Source organism: Carettochelys insculpta, chromosome 2 (genome assembly GCF_033958435.1).
Source record: "Carettochelys insculpta isolate YL-2023 chromosome 2, ASM3395843v1, whole genome shotgun sequence".
NCBI classification, from domain to species: domain Eukaryota; kingdom Metazoa; phylum Chordata; order Testudines; family Carettochelyidae; genus Carettochelys; species Carettochelys insculpta.
Genome location: NC_134138.1, coordinates 213283708 through 213304894, shown reverse-complemented (window position 1 = coordinate 213304894; position 21187 = coordinate 213283708). Strand labels below are relative to the sequence as shown.

The 21187-nt window shown below is 43.2% G+C and overlaps 1 protein-coding gene across 7 annotated transcripts in view; it reads right to left on the bottom strand.

Annotated features, from left to right (window-relative positions):
• The window catches only part of ANKRD28 (ankyrin repeat domain 28), a 200592-nt gene that overhangs the window by 39665 nt on the left and 139740 nt on the right, over positions 1 to 21187 (bottom strand). For all 7 annotated transcript variants that reach the window (XM_074984527.1, XM_074984528.1, XM_074984526.1 and 4 more), the window contains 6 exons: positions 17740 to 17818; positions 16832 to 16946; positions 16324 to 16406; positions 14244 to 14307; positions 10214 to 10282; positions 8485 to 8625 (listed from right to left, as the gene is read on the bottom strand). In XM_074984527.1, coding sequence (XP_074840628.1) covers positions 8485 to 8625; positions 10214 to 10282; positions 14244 to 14307; positions 16324 to 16406; positions 16832 to 16946; positions 17740 to 17818 — 551 coding nt within the window. The remainder of the gene's footprint in view (positions 1 to 8484; positions 8626 to 10213; positions 10283 to 14243; positions 14308 to 16323; positions 16407 to 16831; positions 16947 to 17739; positions 17819 to 21187) is intronic.

Genomic DNA, 21187 nt, shown 5'->3' with positions numbered 1-21187 from the left:
TAATACTCACTTTGAAAATACAGAAAATCTAACAACAAATATTTGCATCAAATTTCCATGCCTTACTACATCAAATAGTGGTTCACGCATCCCAATATTCAGTATGACAAAAAGCAGTACCAGAAGATTTAGAGGCGGCTATAAGGCCATCACAACATGTACATATGGAATATGCCTCGAGACACATCTTTCTTACGCCAGTTAACAGTTGGCTTATGCCTTGTTCCACGAAGGTTGCTATCTGAAGTAAAATTTCATTCTTTTGTAATATAACTGTGAATATTCTTATCCTTATAAATAATGAATCAGTACACTTTTCTGAACATTTTTTAGTTCTTTTCCTTAATATCTTGTGTTGATATGCTCTGTATAAGAGTATTTCTCTATTCATTTTAAATGCATTTATTATTGCATATCCTCTTCCAGTGGTATGAAAAGCATTAAACAGGAGCATTTGATTTATTTCCATTGTATTATTCCTCATGTTAGATACAAGGTGGATGGCATAATATTTTTTATTTGATGAAACTGTTGGTAAGAGACAAACTTTTGAGACAGACAGAGGTATTCTCCAGGTCTGGGAAAGATACCTCAGCAAAATGAATGGTGGACATTTAGCACTTATTGTAAGGCAGAGTGATCTGTTAGCACCTCAGCAGTGATAGGATAAAACATTCATATCTACAGGCATGTCAATACCTACCTGTAGATAATGCTCCAAAGGTCAATCTTCAAGGGTCCAATTTAGCAAGCCAAGTAGGGACATGCTAAATTGAACACTGAGAGCACTCCCAGGAAGTCAACAGAAAGAGAAGTTACTCACTTGTAGTAACGATGGTTCTTCGAGATGTGTCCCTGTGGGTGCTCCACAGTAGGTGTCGGGCTCGCCTGGCGCCGCAGATCAGAATTCTTCTAGCAGTTTCCACTGGATCGCGCATGCGCCGATGCGCGCCGCTCCCTTGCGCTCCCTCGGTCATGTGCGCGATCTGGGCCCCGCCAGTTCCATGACCAACAGCCCCGGATGTCCTGAAAAACACCGGACACAGATCCGAAGAGGGGAGGATGGGCGGGTAGTGGAGCACCCACGGGGACACATCTCGAAGAACAATCGTTACTACAAGTGAGTAACTTCTCTTTCTTCTTCGAGTGGTCCCTGTGGGTGCTCCACAGTAGGCGACTACCCAGCAGGAACCCCAAGTAAGGAGGTGGGTACTCGATTCATGTGCAGCTTGCCCCCGAGAGGACTGCTGTTGACAGACGGGTATCCTCATCGAACACCCGATGCAGGGCATAATGCTTGGCGAAGGTGTCGTAGGATGACCAAGTCGCCGCTCTGCAAATGTCTTTCAACGCGATTCCCTTGAACAAGGCCGTTGACGCCGCCACCGCTCTGGTGGAGTGAGCCCTGGGCGGGGCTAGCAAAGGGGTCTTTCGAAGCTTGTAGCACAGTTTTATACAGGACACAATGCGATTTGAAATTCTCTGGGAAGAGAGGCCTTCCCCTTTCGACATGGGAGTGAGAGACACCAGAAGCCTGTCCGTTTTCCGGAAGGGCTTAGTTCTGTCTATGTAAAAGGCCAACGCCCTCCTCACATCTAGGAGGTGCAGGCATGCCTCCTTCCTGGAGCTGTGAGGCTTCGGGTAAAACGAGGGTAATACTATTTGTTCGTTAATGTGGAACTCCAAGGAAACTTTCGGAATGAAGGCTGGGTGTAACCGTAAGATCACCGCCTCCTTTGAGAATACTGTGCAGGGCGGCGTTACCATCACTGCTGCGAGCTCGCTCACCCTGTGGGCTGATGTAATTGCAAGAAGGAAGGTCCTTTTCATGGTAAGTAGTCAGAGGGGTACCGTGGTTAATGGTTCGAAGGGTGGTCCCGATAGCGTGTGGAGTACCAAGTCCAAACTCCACGACGGTGGTAGCAGTTTTCGAGGAGGGTACAGGTTTACCAGCCCCTTCAAGAACCTTGTGACGACAGGATGGGCGAATACGATAGGCCCTTCCTTGTTGTGCCGAAAAACCGATATAGCTGTGACGTGGACTTTTAGCAAGGATAGAGAGAGCCCGTCTCGTTTGAGGTCCAGCAGGTATTCTAAAGTTACAGTTATAGGGACATCAAGAGGAGCTAACTGTTTGGCAGAGCACCAGGCAGTAAAGCGTGTCCATTTCTGTTCGTAAGTCCTCCTGGTGGAGGTCCTTCGGCTACACTCTAAGACTTGTCTTACTCCCTCCGTACACGTGCTCTCTAAGGCGCTGAGCCATGGATTAACCATGCTTGTAGGCGGAGTCCCTGGGGGTGCGGGTGCACTATGGACCCCGAGCCTGTGTGAGTAAGTCCGGTGCTACCGGTAGGGGGAGTGGTGGACGATCCGTCATGCGCAGAAGCACGGGAAACCATTGTTGTCGGTCCCAAGTTGGAACTATGGGTATCATGCGAGCTCCCTCCCTTCTGGCTTTCTGCAGAACCTTGTGGATAAGTGTTGTGGGGGGAAACGCATAGAGTAGAGGGCCCTTCCATGAGATCATGGATGCGTCCACCAGGGACCCCGCCCTATTCCTGCTCTGGAGCAGTACTGAGGGCACTTCTTGTTGCCCTGGGTGGCAAACAAATAGACTTGGGGAAACCCCCAGGTGCGAAATATGCGTCGTAGCAGGTCGGAGCGGATCTGCCATTCGTGCATTGAGTGCAAAGCGCCTGCTCAGTTGATCTGCCTTCACGTTGTGGGCGCCCGGCAAATACGAGGCTTTCAACGTTATGTTGCTGGCAATGCACCAATTCCACAATTGGACTGCTTCTGCACATAGCGCATGGGACCGTGCCCCTCCTTGTGATTGATGTGGAACATGTTGGAGGTATTGTTGGTATCGATCCTGACTACTTTGCCGTGCAGGTATTTCCGAAAATGTCTGCATGCATTGAACACTGCTCTGAGCTCCAGTATGTTTATGTGCAGTGTCTGTTCCGCGGGGGACCATAGCCCTTGCGTCACCTTGCTGCCAATGTGCGCTCCCCATCCTATGTGGGAGGCGTCGGTTGTGAGAAAAATGGAAATTTGTGGTTGGTGGAAGGGCACTCCCACTAGCAGGTTCTTGGGATCTGCCCACCACGCGAGCGACTTCCGTACTTCTGTCGTGGGCGATACTACCCTGTGAATGGTATGGGCTGCCGGTCTGTAAACGCTCGCCAGCCAATGCTGCAGGCTTTGCATGTGTAACCTGGCATTCTGTACCACAAACGTGGCGGCCGCCATGTGCCCCAACAGTTGCAGGCATGTTAGGATCGGCACCGCGGGGCTCTACATCATGACTTGCACCAAGGATTTGATGGTGTGGAAGCGGGAGTTGGGCAGGTATACTCTCAATGCGATAGAATTTATGCGTGCCCCTATGAACTCTATATCTTGCGTGGGTTCGGTCTTTGACTTTGCAAGGTTGATAACTAGGCCCAGCGAAGTAAACGTGTTCGTGGTAACGTGTATCATGCATAGGACCTCCGCCTTTGAGGCCCCTTTCAGTTGGCAGTCGTCCAGGTATGGCAAAATAAACACGCCCTGCCTGTGCAGGTAAGCTGATACCACTGCCAGGGTTTTGGTAAAGACTCTGGGTGCTGAGGATAGGCCGAACGGAAGAACCCTGTAATTGAAATGCTCCCCGCCGACCGTGAAGCAGAGGAAGCGTCTGTGTGCCGGGTGGATTGTTATATGAAAGTAAGCGTCTTGTAAGTCGAGGGCTGCAAACTAGTCTCCATCATCCAGTGCCATAAGTACGGAGGCAATTGTAATCATCCGGAAGCGCTGCTTGCGCAAGTATCTGTTGAGGCCCTGAAGGTCCAAAAATCGGCCTCCAACCTCCTGTTTTCTTCTCTGTTAGGAAGTATCGTCAGCAAAAACCTTTTCCTTGGAATTGTTCCAGTACTCTTTCCACCGCCCCTATGAACATGAGGTGATTTACCTCCTGCTTCAGCCACGCCTCGTGAGAAGGGTCCCTGAGAAGAGGCCGGGTGGGACGTTTCATCAGTGGTAATGACTGGAAGGGGATCGTGTAACCCGTGGCTATAATTTCCAACACCCATTTGTCTGTTATGATATTTTGCCATTGGGAGTGGAACGGTTTGAGGCGATGATGGAACATGAGGTGAGAGTGGCATTGAGCGATGGTGTTGATAGTGTAGTCCTTGACATACCCGTCAAACTTGCTGCCTCTGGGCTTGCCCCGAGTTTGTGCGACTTTGTTTAGAACGTCGCCTGGGGGCCCTGTACTATTGCTGCTGTTGATGGCGTCCTTGGTCATAGCCTCGCTGCTACTGTGCGCGCTGTGGTTGGTAAGCGTAGAGCCTTTGCTGAGGATAGAATTCCTTTTTCTTGTATGGAGGAGTGTAGATACCCAAGGTCTTAAGTGTGGCCCTTGAATCTTTGCTAGAGTGTAGGACCGAGTCGGTTGATTCTGCAAACAGCTTTTGCTTGTCAAAGGGAAGATCCACGATCTTCGCCTGTAGATCTCGGGGGATACCAGACGTCTGGAGCCAGGACTCCCTATGCATTACCACTGCTGAGGCTGTTGAGCGTGCCGCTGTGTCCGCCACGTCCAGGGCAATCTGAACTCCCGTTTGTGAGGCCACGTAGCCCTCCTGGACGATCGCCTTTAACACCGGCTTCTTGTCTTCCAGGAGGGAATCCATGAGAGAGGTAAGTCTAGAGTAGTCGTCAAAGTTATGGTTTGATAAATGTGCCGCGTAGTTTGCCATTCTCAGTAATAAGGTAGAGGAGGAGTAAACCTTCCTGCCGATAGCTCTAATTTCTTAGCATCTTTATCTGACCCCCCTGATTTGTACTGAGGTGTCTTCGACCTCTGCTGAGACGATTCAACCACCAAAGAACTGGGCTGTGGGTGGCTACACAGGAATTCCATGCCCTTGGCTGGGACGAAGTATTTCTTATCTGCCCTTTTATTCGTAGGTGGAATAGAGGCCAGAGTCTGCCATATGTTAGTGGCTGACTCCATAATGGCTTCGTCCAGTGGAACAGCGATTTTAGATGAAGCCGGGGGTCTCAAATTTTTCAGGAGTTTATGATGCTTCTCCTGCACCTCTGCTATTTGAATGTCCTGCGTGTACGCTACTCTTTTGAACAGCTCTTGGAATTGTTTAAGGTCATCCGGAGGGGAGACATCCCCAGGGACAATTGCCTCATCTGTGGAGGATGAGGAAGAGCCGCTAGGATAAACCTCCCCCAAGTCCTCTGGTTCCTGAGTTCGCTGGTATGCTTGCTCCCTCGTGGGCTGTGAAGGAAAGTCTCGGGACTCTGGACCAAATTCCCCTGGGACAGCTGCATTCGTCTCCCAGAGCGAGAATGTACACGGGGGTATTGGTGAGGAGTGGGAGGGGATCTGCCCCTGGATCTAGTCCTCCAATGTCGGTGTTCAGTATGATGAGGACGGCCATAACATCATGGACAAGGGCCTGGTGATGGAGACCTGGACCACGATCCGAGTGTGTACCCATGATGTCTGGGAGAGCGGGATCTCCGTGACGCCATTGATAATGGTGAAGCTGGTATGTGATAATACTCATAGGGATCCATGCCCAAAAAGGGCGAATGTGGTTGGAGGAACGGAGAGGGAGGTCTGAAATAGGCCGGTGGAGTTGCCGCCCTGCAACACGACGTGTGTATCTCGGGGGGGAGGGGGAGTGGGGCCTGGGTGATAACGGCATCGCAGCCCTGCCTGGAGATGGACTGAGGTGCCGGGTTTTGGCTCTAGCTTTTCCCCGCCCCTGCAGGGTGGGCGCCGCCACCTCCCGTGCCGGGGATCTTGGCCCCGCTGTCGGTGCCGTCATAAGTGGTGCTGCGCAGGTAGCTTCCTCCGGCGCCGCCGGGCCCCGTGCTGGGTGCCCCTGCGCCATCAGTGCCGTGAGAGCCGGTGCCGCCGATTGCAGCACTTGCTGCGCTGGCGCCCGCAGCACCCTCAGTGCCGACTGCTGAACAGCCGGAGGCCCGGCCCCAGCCACGTGTGCTACCGGGCTGCCGCGTTCATCAGCCTGTGGCTCAGGGCTCTGCGTTCCGCTCGTCCTGCACGCTGAAACTGCCGGCAAAGATCGAGCCAGGGAGAGTTTCCTCTTCTTTTGCACAGAGGGAGTCAAAGAAGCCGCCTTCCTTTTATGTGACCCAGAGGGCCCTTCTGTGTGAGGCTTCTCCGGTGGCTCAGGCTGAAGGGCCTTATCAAACAAGATCATTTTGAGCCTCATCTCTCTGTCCTTCCTGGCCCTGGATGTAAGCTTAGCGCAGTGCGAACACTTCTGGGTAACATGGGACTCCCCCAGGCAGCGAATGCACTTACTATGCCCATCAGAGGCTGGCATAGCCTCGCGGCATGACTCACACTTCTTAAACCCCGAGGAAGACATTGCGGTGAGTCTTTACTGTTAATAGGGTATTTAGCTGCTAATCAGTGTGTTCTACAACCCAAATAACATTCACGGCCTTCAGGGTAGCGGACGGCTTAACCAGCCTTCTTTGTCCGCTCCCCTTCTCTCCGTTCCTCTTCTCTCCTACTATTTTGCAAGGGTTTTTTTCCCACTTTTTTTTTTTTTTTGTATAATAGTAAGAACAACGAGCTAACAAGTAAAAACAACTACCTTATCTGTCTCAGGCTTTAGAGCCGGAGCGGATTCCGTCTGCAGCCGTTGGCAGTTGAGAAGGAACTGGCGGGGACCGGATCGTGCACATGACCGAGGGTGTGCAAGGGAGAGGCGCGCATCGGCACATGCGCGATCCAGTGGAAACTGCTAGAAGAATTCCAATCTGCGGTGCCCCGCGAGCCCGACACCTACTGTGGAGCACCCACAGGGACCACTTGAAGAAGATGCCATTTTCTCACATCAACCTCCTGCTTTAGGGATGGCACTAAAGTTTGAATCAAGCTACATCAACTCCAGCTACGCAATTAACGTGCCCGGAGGTGCATATTTTAATATCAACTTATCCACTAGTGTAGAGCTGGCCACAGATTGTGTAATAAGCCATAAATCCCATATCTTTATTCACTCCATGACTTTTAGAGTCTAAGCTGAGTAATAAATTTAAGCTTACAGGTTTGTCTTCTGACAATGCTGTGCAGTTTCCTTTGAGGAAGAGGACTGATGCGTCAGCTACTGAGTGACTGTTTTGTGAGAAGTAGCCACCCGGAGTTTTTGGTCTCTACATTTTTCTGTATGAGTTTTTCTGAGAGCACAGTGAGCTTCTGATTTTTCCCTGTTGTGATCAAGGGCATTTAGAGCAATAACAACTTTCAAGATCCTACACATGCCTACCACAGCATATGGTAAACTAGCTTGCAGACTGTAAAAAGATTGGAGAAGCATGACCAGTGTTCCCTGTAAACTCAGCACTTGGGCAGCTATCCAGGAGAAGTTCAGGTGACAAGCCGCCGAATGGCAGAGCTCCCACAGACAGCAGCTTGTGTTTCTACTGGTGATGCACACCTGCATATGCCATGATGCACATAAAATTTATTCCACACATGCATGGAAATAAATAGAGGGAACATTGAGCATGACCAGTAGTTTAAACCTGCAAGTAACCCATACCCCACACTGCAAAGAAAAGCAAAAACTATGACCAGGGTCTCTGCCAATCTAACCCAGAGGAAAATTTCTTCTGGATCCCAAATACGGTAATAAGTTACACCCTGAGCCTACGAGGAAGACCCACCAACTAGACACTTGGAAAAGAATTCTCTGTGCTCAGAGCCCTCCCTATAAAGTGTTCCATAATCAGTTATTGGAGATATTTGTTGTTAGCAGTAGCAGATCGGCTACATGCCACTGTAGGCAATGTCATATCATCTTCTACATAAACTTATCAAGCTCAGTTCTGAAGCAAGTTCTATTTTTCTGGCTCCACTGCTCCTCTTGGAAAGCTGTTCCAGAACTTCATTTCTCTGATAGTTAGAAACCTTTGTATAATTTTATATCCAGTTTATAACCATTTGTTCTTGTGTTCACACTGGAGCTCAACTGCTATCCCTCCCTGGTATTTATTCCTCTTATGTATTTATAGATGGCAATCATCTCTCCCATCAGCCTTCTTTCATTTAAGCTAAACAAGCCAAGCTTTTTGAGTCTCCTCTTGTAAGCAGGTTTTCCATTCCTCAGCTCACTCTAGTAATCCTTTCTCTCTACTTATTACAGTTTAATTCAGATACCTCGAACATGGGAGATCAGAACTGCATACAGTATTCCAGATGAGGTCTCAGAAGTACCTTGCACAATGGTATTAAAATGTTCCTGTCTCTACTGAAATATGTTGCCTGATGCATCCTAGCCTTTTTACAGGACTGCATCATGCCAGCAGCTCACACTCATCCTACGATCGATTAGTTCTTTTCCTTAGACCTTCTCCCCATTTAAAGAGTGCAATTGTCCCAGTAAGTATAGCAGCTGTGAAGTCTTTAAATATTCCCCCTTTCATAGAAAACACAACACCTACTTGCCATCTGTGTCTGATGAAGCTGCATAGTGCAATGGTGTACAACCCCGCTCGTCAAGGTCATTTACACTAGCTCCAGATCCCACAAGGGCAAACAGGCACTGGTAATTACAATTGGCAGCAGCATAATGAAGTGGAGTTCTTTAGTGCACATATAAATACAAGAGAAGGGCATACAAGAGATTAATGACAAAATACAATCAATTTTTAAAACCATGTTTATATTCTACTTTATTACTGGCTGAATAATTCAGTTTCAATATAGGTGAATATTACATGGTTCAGTAAAACTAATTTTTTAAAAAGTTATAGCATTCCATGGTACATATTTGTCAGTCAAAACACACAAAGCTTGTGTGTGCCGAGAGGTGTGTATACATGCACAACAAAATGGAAGAATTAGTGAACCATCTTCTTCTTTCAAACAACCTAATTTTAGGCTATTAACTGACAAACCATGAGAAAATCTAATCATCCAGAGTGCAAAGCCACAAAGGATGACCAGAACAAAATTCAAGAGTCCATTTAGGGCAGGGGTGGGGATCTTTTTGGGTCAGGGGCTACTGATTTTTTTGTGGGTCAATTGTGGACCACACAAAAAAAGAGAAGCAACAACAATCTCCCTCCTCCAAAAAGTCCCCCACCCCTCACTGAGGTGACCCTGACTGAGAAGCACAAGATACTCATATCACTCTCCTCGCACTCCAGCCCCCGAGCCAGGGCACCTGGGCTAGACACTTCTGTGGGCCCCCAGGCTCTGAGGGGCACAAAAATGCAAATATGAAGGGTTCAGTGTATGGGAGGGGGATGCTGGGAAGTGGGTGCAGGGTCTGGACGAGAGGCAAGGTGCAGGACCAGATGGGGGGAGTCCAGGCAGGAGGTGGGGCACAGGAGTGGGATAGGATTGGGAGGTGGTTCAGGAGCAAGCTGGGAGATGTGGGCAGGTGGTAGGATGTTGAACATGGCGGGGGGGTGGGTGTCTGTGAAGGTGATGAAGGGGTGTTTACCTGCACAACTACATGGGGACACAAGTGGCTCTCGGCGCCCTGTCCTCTCCCAGTTGGTAGCAATTCTGGCTAATGGGAGCAGTGGGGGTAAAGCCTTCAGTTCCCTGCACTGCCACTCCCACAGTCCAGTGGGAGTTGGGGGGGAAGTAAAGACAGAGGCAACATGTGGTGCCACTTCCTCCCTCCCCCCCCAGGCAGAGCCCACAGGGTGGATCCAGCCTGCGAGGCATGAGACCCACCCTGCCTCACCTCCTCAGAAGCAGGGAGCTGGTCCTGGCACTCCTGTCCTACAGGGGGACTGTGGGTCTAGAGCGACAGAGCAGGCTCAGCGAGAAAATGCCAGTAAATCCACAGGTTGAGACCCACAAACCCATTAGGAGCACTTTGTACCAAAAACAGCTTTATTAGAATTACAGTAACATATGGTAATTGATGGCCTCATTTGGAAGAAGAAATACATACAAAACCACACACATTCTGTTAGAAGGTGATTTGTAACAAATCAAACATCTTGTGTTTTGTTAGAATTATAAACTTTCAATAAGAAACTTAAATTGGTTGTAGTGCTTACTTGGGGCCCCATCAATTTATTACGAATAACTAATTCCAAAAGCAATGAGCTGTGATGGAATATGTGCTCCTTCGCACAGAAATATTGTGCTACTTATGTGCATGTTTTAACAGAGTTCTAAAATCCACAAACTTAGAATGTTGTGTCCTACCTCCCAAATTTGTCCTTTTTGTTGAAGTCTGCACCAGTGTTGAGCAGAAGGTTTAGGCACTCCAAGTTCCTATTAATTAATGCAACATTGATTGCAAGTTAAATTATGTTGAAGCACAAAGTGTCCTTTCCAAAGTATCACAACTGCTGCACAGTTGTTTTATCATTAGAACCCTATAAAATTCATGGCCGGGGGAGAAAAAAAAAATCTTATCACAGACAGAGAAATATGGCCTTCGGTGTATTTTTACCCTGTACTATACAAGATTTCATGAGATCAGCGTTTCTCAAACTGGGTCATCGGACCCAAAAAGGAGTTGCAGAGGGTTGTAGGGTTATTTTAAGGGGAGTAATATTACCACCCTTACTTCTGCACTGCCTTCAGAGTTAGGCAGCTGGAGAGTAGTGGCTTCTGACTGAGGGTCCAGCTCTGCAGGCAGCAGCATGGAAGGAAAAGCAGCAATACCACATTGTTCCAGTCTTACTCCAGTTGGTGGTGGCTCTGCCTTCACTGCCGCGCTCCTAGCTTGCAGCCACCACTTTCCAGCTGCCCACCTCTGAAGGCACCACTGGGGCCAACGGCAGAGCAGAAGTAAAGGCAGCAGTACCACAAACTCTTCTACAGTAAGGGTGTAACTGACAAAATTTTTTATGGTCAGGATCCTTGCAGTTACAATATTGTAAAATTTCAAATTTAAATAGCTTAAATAACAAAATATAGAATTTAAAAATATCCTATGACTGTGAAGTTAGCCAAAATGGACAATGAATTTGGTAGGGCCCTAGCATACAATACTATAATGAATCACATATTTTACATATAAAACACCAACAGCAGATTTTAAAATTGTCAAATAAAACATTAAGGACCATAAACAAACGTATGGTCTGAATGTCAGAATTGCTTTCAAAGGGCACGCTATGTAAACAAGAGCATTGCAGAGAAGTAGTACAAACACTTCTAATTTGATAGAAACTTACTGGAAAGTATTAGTGCCTGCTAAGAAGCTTTTTACCAAGATTCAACCTGCAGTAAGTTCTTCCTGAAAAATCTTTTGTTTACTTATCTTAAAGCCATTAATTAGAGCCATGCAAAACACTTAGCTTAAAAATTATTTATGGCAATATCTGAACATAATGGTCAGAGAGGGGAAATTACTAAAGATTATGATATGATGGCTAAACGTGTGGCTAAGAGAGATCATATCACAGCAAATAGTTTTTATTCTAAGGATATTTTATACCAGCAAATACAATACTGTAGATTGGATGTGGATCCAAACTTTTTATTCATGTAATCATGATCATTAGCAATGAAGCAGATATCTGCAGAGTTGATGGACTTTACATCTAAAGTTTGGATCCACATCTATTCAAGAAAGGTCCAGATGCATCCATAGGCAGACACTTATTTGCAGGGCTCTACCAGGAAACATAACAGAACCTATACAAAGTGCCAAAGGGTTTACAACATTACTTTAAAATATGAGCATGCAGAACTACCCATTTGACTTCTTGAAGGCTGTTTGCACCTACACATTTACAATATACTGTCCAATTTTTCTAGGCAATATTGAATTGCTATTCTGTACACTAATTTTATAGTGCTCTTTCCAGTACTTCTGAACACACTTTGCTTTATTCGTTATTATTTAATGGCCTATGAAAGTCAGCAGGACTAATATTGTGCTTTAGTTGCATACAAGGCAGCATCTACAGCAGCAAGTTCTTTCAAATGATTTTTCAAAAGAAGAAGGCTCTTTTCAAAGATCCGGTGGAGCATCTACACACAAAAGGCATTCTTTCGAAAGTAAATCGAAAGAATGCAGCACTCTTTTGAAATCACTCTTCCTTTCCCATTTCAAGAAGAGTGCCCCCTTTTGAAAGAAAACACGTGTAGACACTCCACAGGCCGCTTTTTCCCCATGAAACAGCAGTCCTCATGGGGCCTGATTTTTTGACCCCTGGCCTGTTCTTTTGAACTAGCGGGGGCTGTGTGGATACTCTTTCGAAAGAGCATATCACTCTTTTGATTCTCTTTTGTGTGTGTGGACGCACTCTTCCAGAAGGGCTTCTTTTGAAAGATCTCTGAAGTGTAGACGTAGCACAAGCGTCTGCAGTTTTAGGATCTAATGCTTATATGCATGCCCTAAGGCTACAGCTACACTGCCCAGTTATTTTGAAATAACAGCAGTTATTTCAAAATAACTGAGCTGCCATCTACACTATGAACACACTATTTTGAAATAGCAGGTGGGTTATTTTGAAATTGGTAACCCCAAAATGAGAGGAATAGCTCCTATTTTGGAACAGGTATTATTAAGATGCAGAATGGCGCTATTTCTAAATAAGCCATAATAGGCTCCAATGGCACTATTTTGAAATAGTACTATGGATCCAGAAATGGATTTTGTGTGTAGCTCTGTTATTTTGAATTAAGATATTTCAAAATAGTGTTGCAAAATATCTTATTTTGAAATAGGGCTGCAGTGTAACTGTAGACTAAGAGGCCCGTTATCACAAAGCTTCATTTCACACATGAGTCTGTGCTTCTGGATAGGAGTAGGTTGAGTATTCTTCCTCCCCATCTGAGGAAAATAGTAACTTCTGGTGTAATTTCTCACCTCAGTGGCTCACTATAGCTTTCATTCTACTCCCTTAACTTCAGGGACAAGCCATAGTCTGATTTAGCCACTCTCATCACGGGCATAGTGTGGGGGGAGGGGAAAGGAGGAGGAAAATCTTTTAGTCTCTTGCGACTTCTCTGGGCATGGACGCAACAGATTAGATTTCTTATCTCAGCCTCTCCTGCTGTAGTAGGGATTTACATCTGGGGCCCTCTGTACCTACAGGGTTCTCATCTGGTACCAGACAGCATCTCTACAGATCCTGCTCTTCAACAGCACATCTTCCTCCCACCACTCCTGGCATGCTGCAGAACTTACTAATGGAGAGGCTTTTAACCACTCCTCCATAGGTTTGATTAGGACACTTGGAACCAAATTACCTCAACTGGTTAGACCAGGTTTTAAATTGCCTCCAGGTGTCTTAATTAACCAGCTGACTCATCTTGAGTTCTAGGACTAATTTATCTGTTTTTTAGTACTTTTTGGTAGCCATCTGCCTTTTCTCCATCAAGCCATCTAGAGAGAGAATTGCTAGTCAAAAACTAGTTTTCTTGTGATCTGAAGAATTCAGCCCACAATCTATCCATAAGCGCTATTAATCAAAAGGCCCTTACTTCCCATTTTAACTGAATTCCAGAACATCAACAAATCTACCTTGACAAAGCTATGTGCTGGGATATACTAAACATAAGTTTCCACGCTCTTACTGTCTGTGTGCACATTCATGGAACCATCAACTTCCCTCACATGCGGGTGAAAACATCTAAAACTTTTTTTTTTTTTGTTAGTGGAAAAATATTAATCGAATACCTAAATATTTACAAGCATGGCAAACAAAACATACCCCCGCCCCCCCACACACAAAGGGTTGTAACTAGTTTATATATAATTGTGGATGGGGAAAGGCAATAGGGAACCCTCTCACCAATTTTGCACAGCCTCTTTCAAAAGCTTCCAGAATTACAGCTCTGATGCCTCACTGTGAGCAATTCAGTGGAAAGGAGATAAAGTGAAGAAAGCAGCGAGCACCAGACTCGTTTTAACCAGTCTCCAAAATACTCCTAACACATAACACTAGTAAATTATAGTCCTAAATAACAGTCTGTACTTTCTATAAGCTGTAAAAGAGGCACGTAAAATTAGTCCATTCTGAGCCAATCTTGAACATGGGATAAAACTGATTATGTTTGGCTATTAAAATCAAAGACTGATAACTTAGTAGAAATTACAGTTTACACCTTTTAAAAGCTCGTGAAAGAAATCATCTTGAAGAAATTATATTCATACCTACAACGCTCCTTTGGGGGGAAAAGGGGAGGAAAACAGTGTCAGAATCAGTGACTTAAGGAAAAAACTAAAGGCAATTAAATTAAAATTAAAAGTGAAAGCAGAGTTGCTACTTACCCTCCAGCTGCAGCTGCATGAAGGCAGGTCCTGCCAAAATCATCTGGTGTGTCTATGTCAAAGCCTATAAAAATAAGATGTATTTTATGAAGGCATATACATTAACAAACCCATTCACCAACCTGTCCTTCACTAAATAAGCTGTAATGCCACAAAATAAGTTTGTTATTTACAGCTTTAAACATCGCAACACAAAAATACACTCCATCTGAAATATGACCACATGTGCAATATTTCAAGAAATGCATATTCTGTTAAAATGACAAAAGCAACAATGGAAATTTATCTTTAATGACATTAGGATTAAAAGCAATTTCTGGCAGTATCCTTGGTTATTCCTTCTGTTAATTTTTTTTTCCTTGTTCCTCAGGACATTGGTGCCTTCAATGGTTCTGGTGACTTGTGGTCCATTGAGGCTGGTGGCAACAGTACTGGGCTGATTTCCCACCAGGAGAAGGCTTCTCTTTAGGCCGTTTTCTCTGGGGTGAAGATTGCAGTTTGTGTTTACTTGGCTGCTTGATCTTGGACACCCCTTGCTCTGAGGCAGCTGTTGGGGGCACCTCTGCAGGGGAAGCCCTGATCTCAGAGTCTGAGGCTGGTCTCAATGACTTCTCCTTAAAAAGAAGTTTAAGCTTTGTCTTTCACCTCTAGTGATCAGGCAGAGAGCTTTTTACAGTGTGGACACTTCTAGGGAATGTGCCCCTCACCCAAACAATAGCTGCATTGGGAATGGCCATCTGACAGTGGAGTTGAGAGCCTGCTTGTTGTGAGCCAGGCATCCTTCTGTCTCCTGGATTTTTAGTATTGTAGACAAAAGAAGTTTTGGGGTTTTGTTTTCTTTTAAAAAGAAGTACACTGAGAAGCAGCGAAAAATGGATGGGTGCCCACAGGCACTGGCCACAGCAAAGAACTTGGAGAAAAAAAATTTAAAAAAAAAAGAAGTGGGGTGTAAAACTGGGGCTAATAACTAAATAATTTCAATTAACTATTATTGGAGAAAAACAGCTACTGGAGTTCAAACCTCAGCTAAGGGCAGTAGAGAAGGAACTGAGGGATAGTTGATGGTTCGCAGTGAGTAATGGCTTGCAAACACATATCGCACATGTGTGTCACACCTGGGCACTGCAGTAAAGACTTCCAGCTATACCTGCAGGGAACCTTAAACACCTGAAGCGGAGCACCCACACAGACACCTCTCAAAGAAGAATGGTAGTTCCTCAGAGTCTCTTGGGCTTCCCTCTTTCCCTGTAGTGGGGAGGATAGCCCTTCTTTTGCTAATCACTCTCCTAGGCTCAAGACAGAGAGACAGTCAAGTTTCTCTTTGAGCCTCCTGAAGATTACATCGCACAACAGGAAAGCAGACTATGAAGTAGCTCAAGAAAACATATAATCCCTTTCTTTCCTTGCAGTAAGTACTGACTAGAATGGGACTGACACCGTTCAGCTTAATCCCAACTCTTTGCAGAACTGATCCTAGTGTCACAAGAGAAGCAATACTTCATACAGTTCCTTCATATTGAGAGGGCTGATTAAACATTTCAGTTTGAAAGTCACAAGGTGCTGTGCAGTCAACATGTTTTTAATTCAAGCAAACATTCTTAATGAAGTTGCCCTGCAGGCCTACAAGCTTAGAGCCTTGAGGGTCACAGGTTGGCCACCACTATACTAGGCTAAACTGTACCAGAATCATGCTAACAAAGTTTGAGGGACAAGTTAAGAAAATGTTAAGTGACATCACCTCATGTTTTGAACCATTATAGTTCCTAAACTACTTGCCTGGTTTGTCTCAATCCCCTCCAAAAAGTAAGTGTATAAAATCACAATCTTGAAATTTCAAGCATATTGCTTCAGTTTGGGCAAAGTTCTATGAGTTTTCAAATTTAGACTTACCATAGAAAGCTTGTTCCATCTTTACCTGTGCAAGGTAACTCGGACTAACTAGTACAATCTTCAGACTTAATCACTATATTTTTAGCTATGTACTATTAGATACGGGCTTAAATATTGTGAAATTTACCTGAAAGTATTAAAGGTTAATGTATATGTAGTAACCACCACACATTTTAAAAGAATATCCTACCTGATGAAAGAAGCTTTCTGCAACAGTCTGAAAATCCACTTAATGCTGCCAAATGAAGAGGAAACATTCCATGTACGCCCCTCCTAAGAGACATCATAATCTCATTACAGTCAAAGAATCAAGATTCAATGACAAACTGCTCTTACATAGGGTTTCACCAACAAAATCTAATTAGATCTGAGGAAATCTCTTAATATGTCACAAAGCTTACTTTCAATCTAAACATTCACATTCAGAGTGAGTCAAAATATACCAAGTTTTGGCTTGCATATTTCAACTACTATATTGAAGAAAAAATACAAATTGGCAACACAATTTACTATTGCTATTCTGAGTTTTGTTTAAACTATGAGATATGTGACTATAACAAGATACGGTATCTGCAAAGAATATGACTGAATTGATTTCTAATCTCATCTTGAGCATTTAAAGAATTACGAAACATGAAACAATATGCTATTCTTGCTAATTAATGCATTTCTAGCCAATATGCAAGTTAGTTACTTACTTTGCAATGTCAGCACCACTTGTAATTAGAGTGTTGATTAGTAGCTCATGACCATATCTAGCTGCGATGTGCAAAGGAGTATTTCCATTCTTATCTTCGCAGTCTATTTCAGCTCCTATAATATAAAAATCAGCATGAATACAGGTAAAGAGTACAAATACTTATGTCTGCTAGCAAAACAATATTAAAGATTCACAACTTTAAAGTACAAGTAATGTGATGTAATGATTTTTGGTTTAAAAATTTAAAGTGTTTTAGTGGTATTGAGTACTAATGACACTCCTATAGGAATTCATTGAAAAAAAAATTAAAAATTAGGTCCATGAGACCTTAGAATACAGCAAAATTGTGCATATTTTAATTGTAAAAATAACAATATATAATCATGCTAGTTTCAATTTTGGTAAATTATTTCAAAAATATCTGTCTCACAGAAGTACTGTAACAATAATTTGGCTCTAGTCCTAATCAGACCAGATCCTTGTGGTTCCACCCTAATACATTTGAAACAAAAACCAGAAAAATGAAGCACATTGGTGGAAATCACAAATTCTGTGTGGGGAAAAAATACAAAATTTCTACTGAGAACATTAGTTCTGTGCAAATTCTACATTCCACAGTTGCACAGAGATCCAGGAGGAATAAATGGACAGCAAAGTAAATACAGGTCTCCTGTCATGTCTCTACAGTGGGTAAATGTTTTTTGTAACTCAGTGCTGTAGAAAAGGGACAATGATACACATGCCCTTATTTTTCTACCTTTAAAGATATAGCTGGGTAGAGTCTATATGCATCTCATGGGAGTATAAATAGCTCACTAACTGAAATAATGGCCATAGTAAAATAAGAATGAGAAAATGTCATTAACGTTTCAATATATGTACACAAATACATTTTTTCTTTTTTACCATTCTGGATGATAGTCTGTGATCTTGAAAATCTACCATGGATTGCTGTCATATGCAATGGCGTTTTCCCATCTTTACTCTGAAAATAAAACAAACAAAAACAAAAACAAAAACACCTATCAATCCACATTTATTTAAAAAAAAAAAAAAAAAAAAAAAAACTTACCAAGGAGAAGTGATCCCTCTCCACCAACACTTTCAACTACCTCTCCACTCTACTACTTAACTTGGTGGGGAAGGGATAGCTCAGTGGTTTGAGCATTGGCCTGCTAAACCCAGGCACTGTGAGCTCAGTCCTTGAGGAGGCCATTTAGGGATCTGGGGCAAATAGATTTAAAAAAAGAAATCTGTCAGGGATGGTGATAGGTCCTGCTATGAGGGCAGGGAACTGGACTTGACTGACCTCTCAAGGTCCCTTCACACACCATGATGACATTACAGGTTATTCAACACTGCAGTTATCCTGGATTCTCCTTTATCCCTGGTCTGACAACTCCATGATGCACACTCACTCAGAATTATGCCTTTAGGATAATTAAAAGGATGGTGGCAGCAGACAATCTTAACACCAAGCACATCATCCACTTCTGCTTACATCAGACAGAATAAGACAACCTTATTATAAAACACTACAATATATGTTGGAAGACTGATATTAAAATGTTCACTTGTTTATCTGATGTCACTTTAAAATGAAACTCATTAGTAATTCATTCAAAGCCACAAGTAATCCTTAAAACAAACAATTCGACCATTGAGGATACTGATGCTCACATGAAAAGTACAATTAACTTGTACTGCAGAAAAAAGTATGCTGAAATTAGGTCAACTTTAACACAGGAGGAAATTCTAGTTTTTAACAGAGCTATCTAAACGTATTCATAAACTCTCCCTCCAAATTTAATCCACAGTTAGCTCATTATAGGTGAGTGAGAAACCTAAATGTACATACATAAATATTGTTACACAAAAGTACAAGGCATTGTGCCATCATATTATCATTTCCTATTCCCTTAGTGCACATAAATGTGTTGCTAAACTGCATACAGCAGAATCAATATAAACTTCCACACTTCAAGGGAACAGAATCAAACTTGCTATAGGAACTTCCCCAGTAGATATCTTCATGGGTACAACTAAAAAGATTTCAGGAGCATCTAATTTCCTTCACAAGTTTTTTTTTTTTTTTTTTTTTTTTAAAGTATTCTCAAGTAAATGATTTGGGAAGGAGTATACACAGAGCTACTGGAACAAATTTCTTACGCAATGAACAGCAGCTACAGTCTGCTGTACCAGAAATATGAGCCTTTCAAATATTTTCTTTTTTCCCTTGGAAGTCTTCCATCCAAGTTCTGATCAAGCTTAGCCTCATTAAACTTATGAGAGCTGGCATGATCATAGCCTATGGTAAAACAGCTGTAGGCTAATGTTTATTTTTTGCAGGGAGGGGAGTGTTTTTCACATTTGCTGAAGCTCAATTGAGTGAGATAATACAATATTAAAACACAGGTTTCTGTATAATACACTATCAGGCAATATATGTCAATAAAATACTTACTTTTTTTTCCAAAGCACAAAAATCATCAGGAGAATCCATTGTTATTACACATCAAAAACAAACTTAGAACACCAAGTAGTCTCAAGTGGTCAATCATCCAGCTACTAACCATGCCTAAACATGGTCTCATTTAAAATTAAATACATACAGTCTACTCAGACAACCCCTCGCCCCCAAACTTTCAAAAATCCAGCTGATACCTATTTAAGTAAAATTAGTAGTTTCCCTTGTGTATCTCCCATAATATAATTTTATATGCACAGATTTATTTGCATTTGTTATGCTCTTTTTAGACTGATGTTGCAGGAAAGGGATAGAGCTGAGCAGTGGTCCTACCTGCGGCCTGTGGGCCACATGCAGCCCTGGACAGCTAGTAATGCGGCCCCACAAGATCGTAAACTTTTAACATTATTATGTGATTTATATACATTAACTATATATATTATATATATATTTTGTACGCGGCCCAAGACTATCTTCACTCAATGCGGCCCAGGCAAGCTAAAAGGTTGGACACCCATGCTTTAAAGTCTAAATTAGTCTACAGACATTGAAATTTTTGTATTCACCAAAACAGCCTATAATTCCCCCTCCAATGGAAAATAAATGAAGGGGAACAAACAAAAAATCCAAAGCTTTTGCTAGCACACTAATCTGTTATCTGTTTCTGTGCAGAGGAGCACGACTCTAGGGTGGACATTTCAGAGTTTCCAGAAACACCCACTAATCAAGGCCCTCAGCATGTGCACATAGGCATCTGGGATAGGTAGAAGATGCTTGTGTCTACACTTACTGCAGGTTCGATGCACCATGATCGATCTGCCAGAGTTCGATTTTGCCACATCAGTGAAGACGCAGCAAAATCAATCTCTCTGGGCTCAGATGTCGACCCTGGTACTTCACACTGCCACATGGACTCAGGGACTTCAGCATGAGCCCAAAGAGCCCTGATCTGCACTAGGGAACAAAGTCAATCCTAATACATCAATTATAGCTATGCTAATGGTGTGGCTCGAATTGCCTGCTTGGGATTAACTTTGATCCCTAGCGTACACCAGACCTAAGTCCCCTCTACATTTCTAAAACTCATGGAAGTAGGTGGCAGTGGAGAAAATGAGAGTAGATATCTAAACCTACTAAGTAATATATTGGTTACTATAAAGAAAATATTCTACTTTTATGACAGTTGCCATAAACCATAAAAACATTTTGAAGTTTAGCCTTATAAGCCAAAAATCAAGATCATATTTGAAAGCAAAATATATATATTGAACACAACTGAATTCTGTATGTATTACCGAAAATTTTTACAAGAAAACAACTCTACTGAATTGAATAGTTTAAAGAAGCAAAATCCACAAAAGTTTAAAATCCCACTATTTTAACTGAAGGAGCAATCTTTAGATTCCCTGCAAAAATTTATATCTTAATCAAATCAAATATCCTATTTTAATTAAATAACCACCAGCAAGCAGGAGAGAAATACCAATCTTAGTTACATCTGTGTAAACCCACATTAACACCATTAATTTTAATATAATTAGACTGGACTTGAACCTGCACAAATGTAGTTAGACCTTTAAACTTTTCTTGTAAATTCATATTTGCCCTTGCTCCCATCCCTCAATTTTTTGCTTCAGCTACCCATTTAAAAATGGGCTCAACGGTTTATAACCTATGTAATATAATTTTAATTTTGGGTGTCGTACGCACCGATGCCTATAGTTAAGGTAGCCAAATATTTTCCATTATAAGACCCTCTTTTTAGTTTTTCTATAAAGAAGTTGAAATTTTCTATGACAAGCTGGATTTCTCTTTTTAAAAATAACAAATCCAGTTCCGACATGTTTTAGAATGAAGCAAGGTAAAAATACATATTTTTTTTTCATA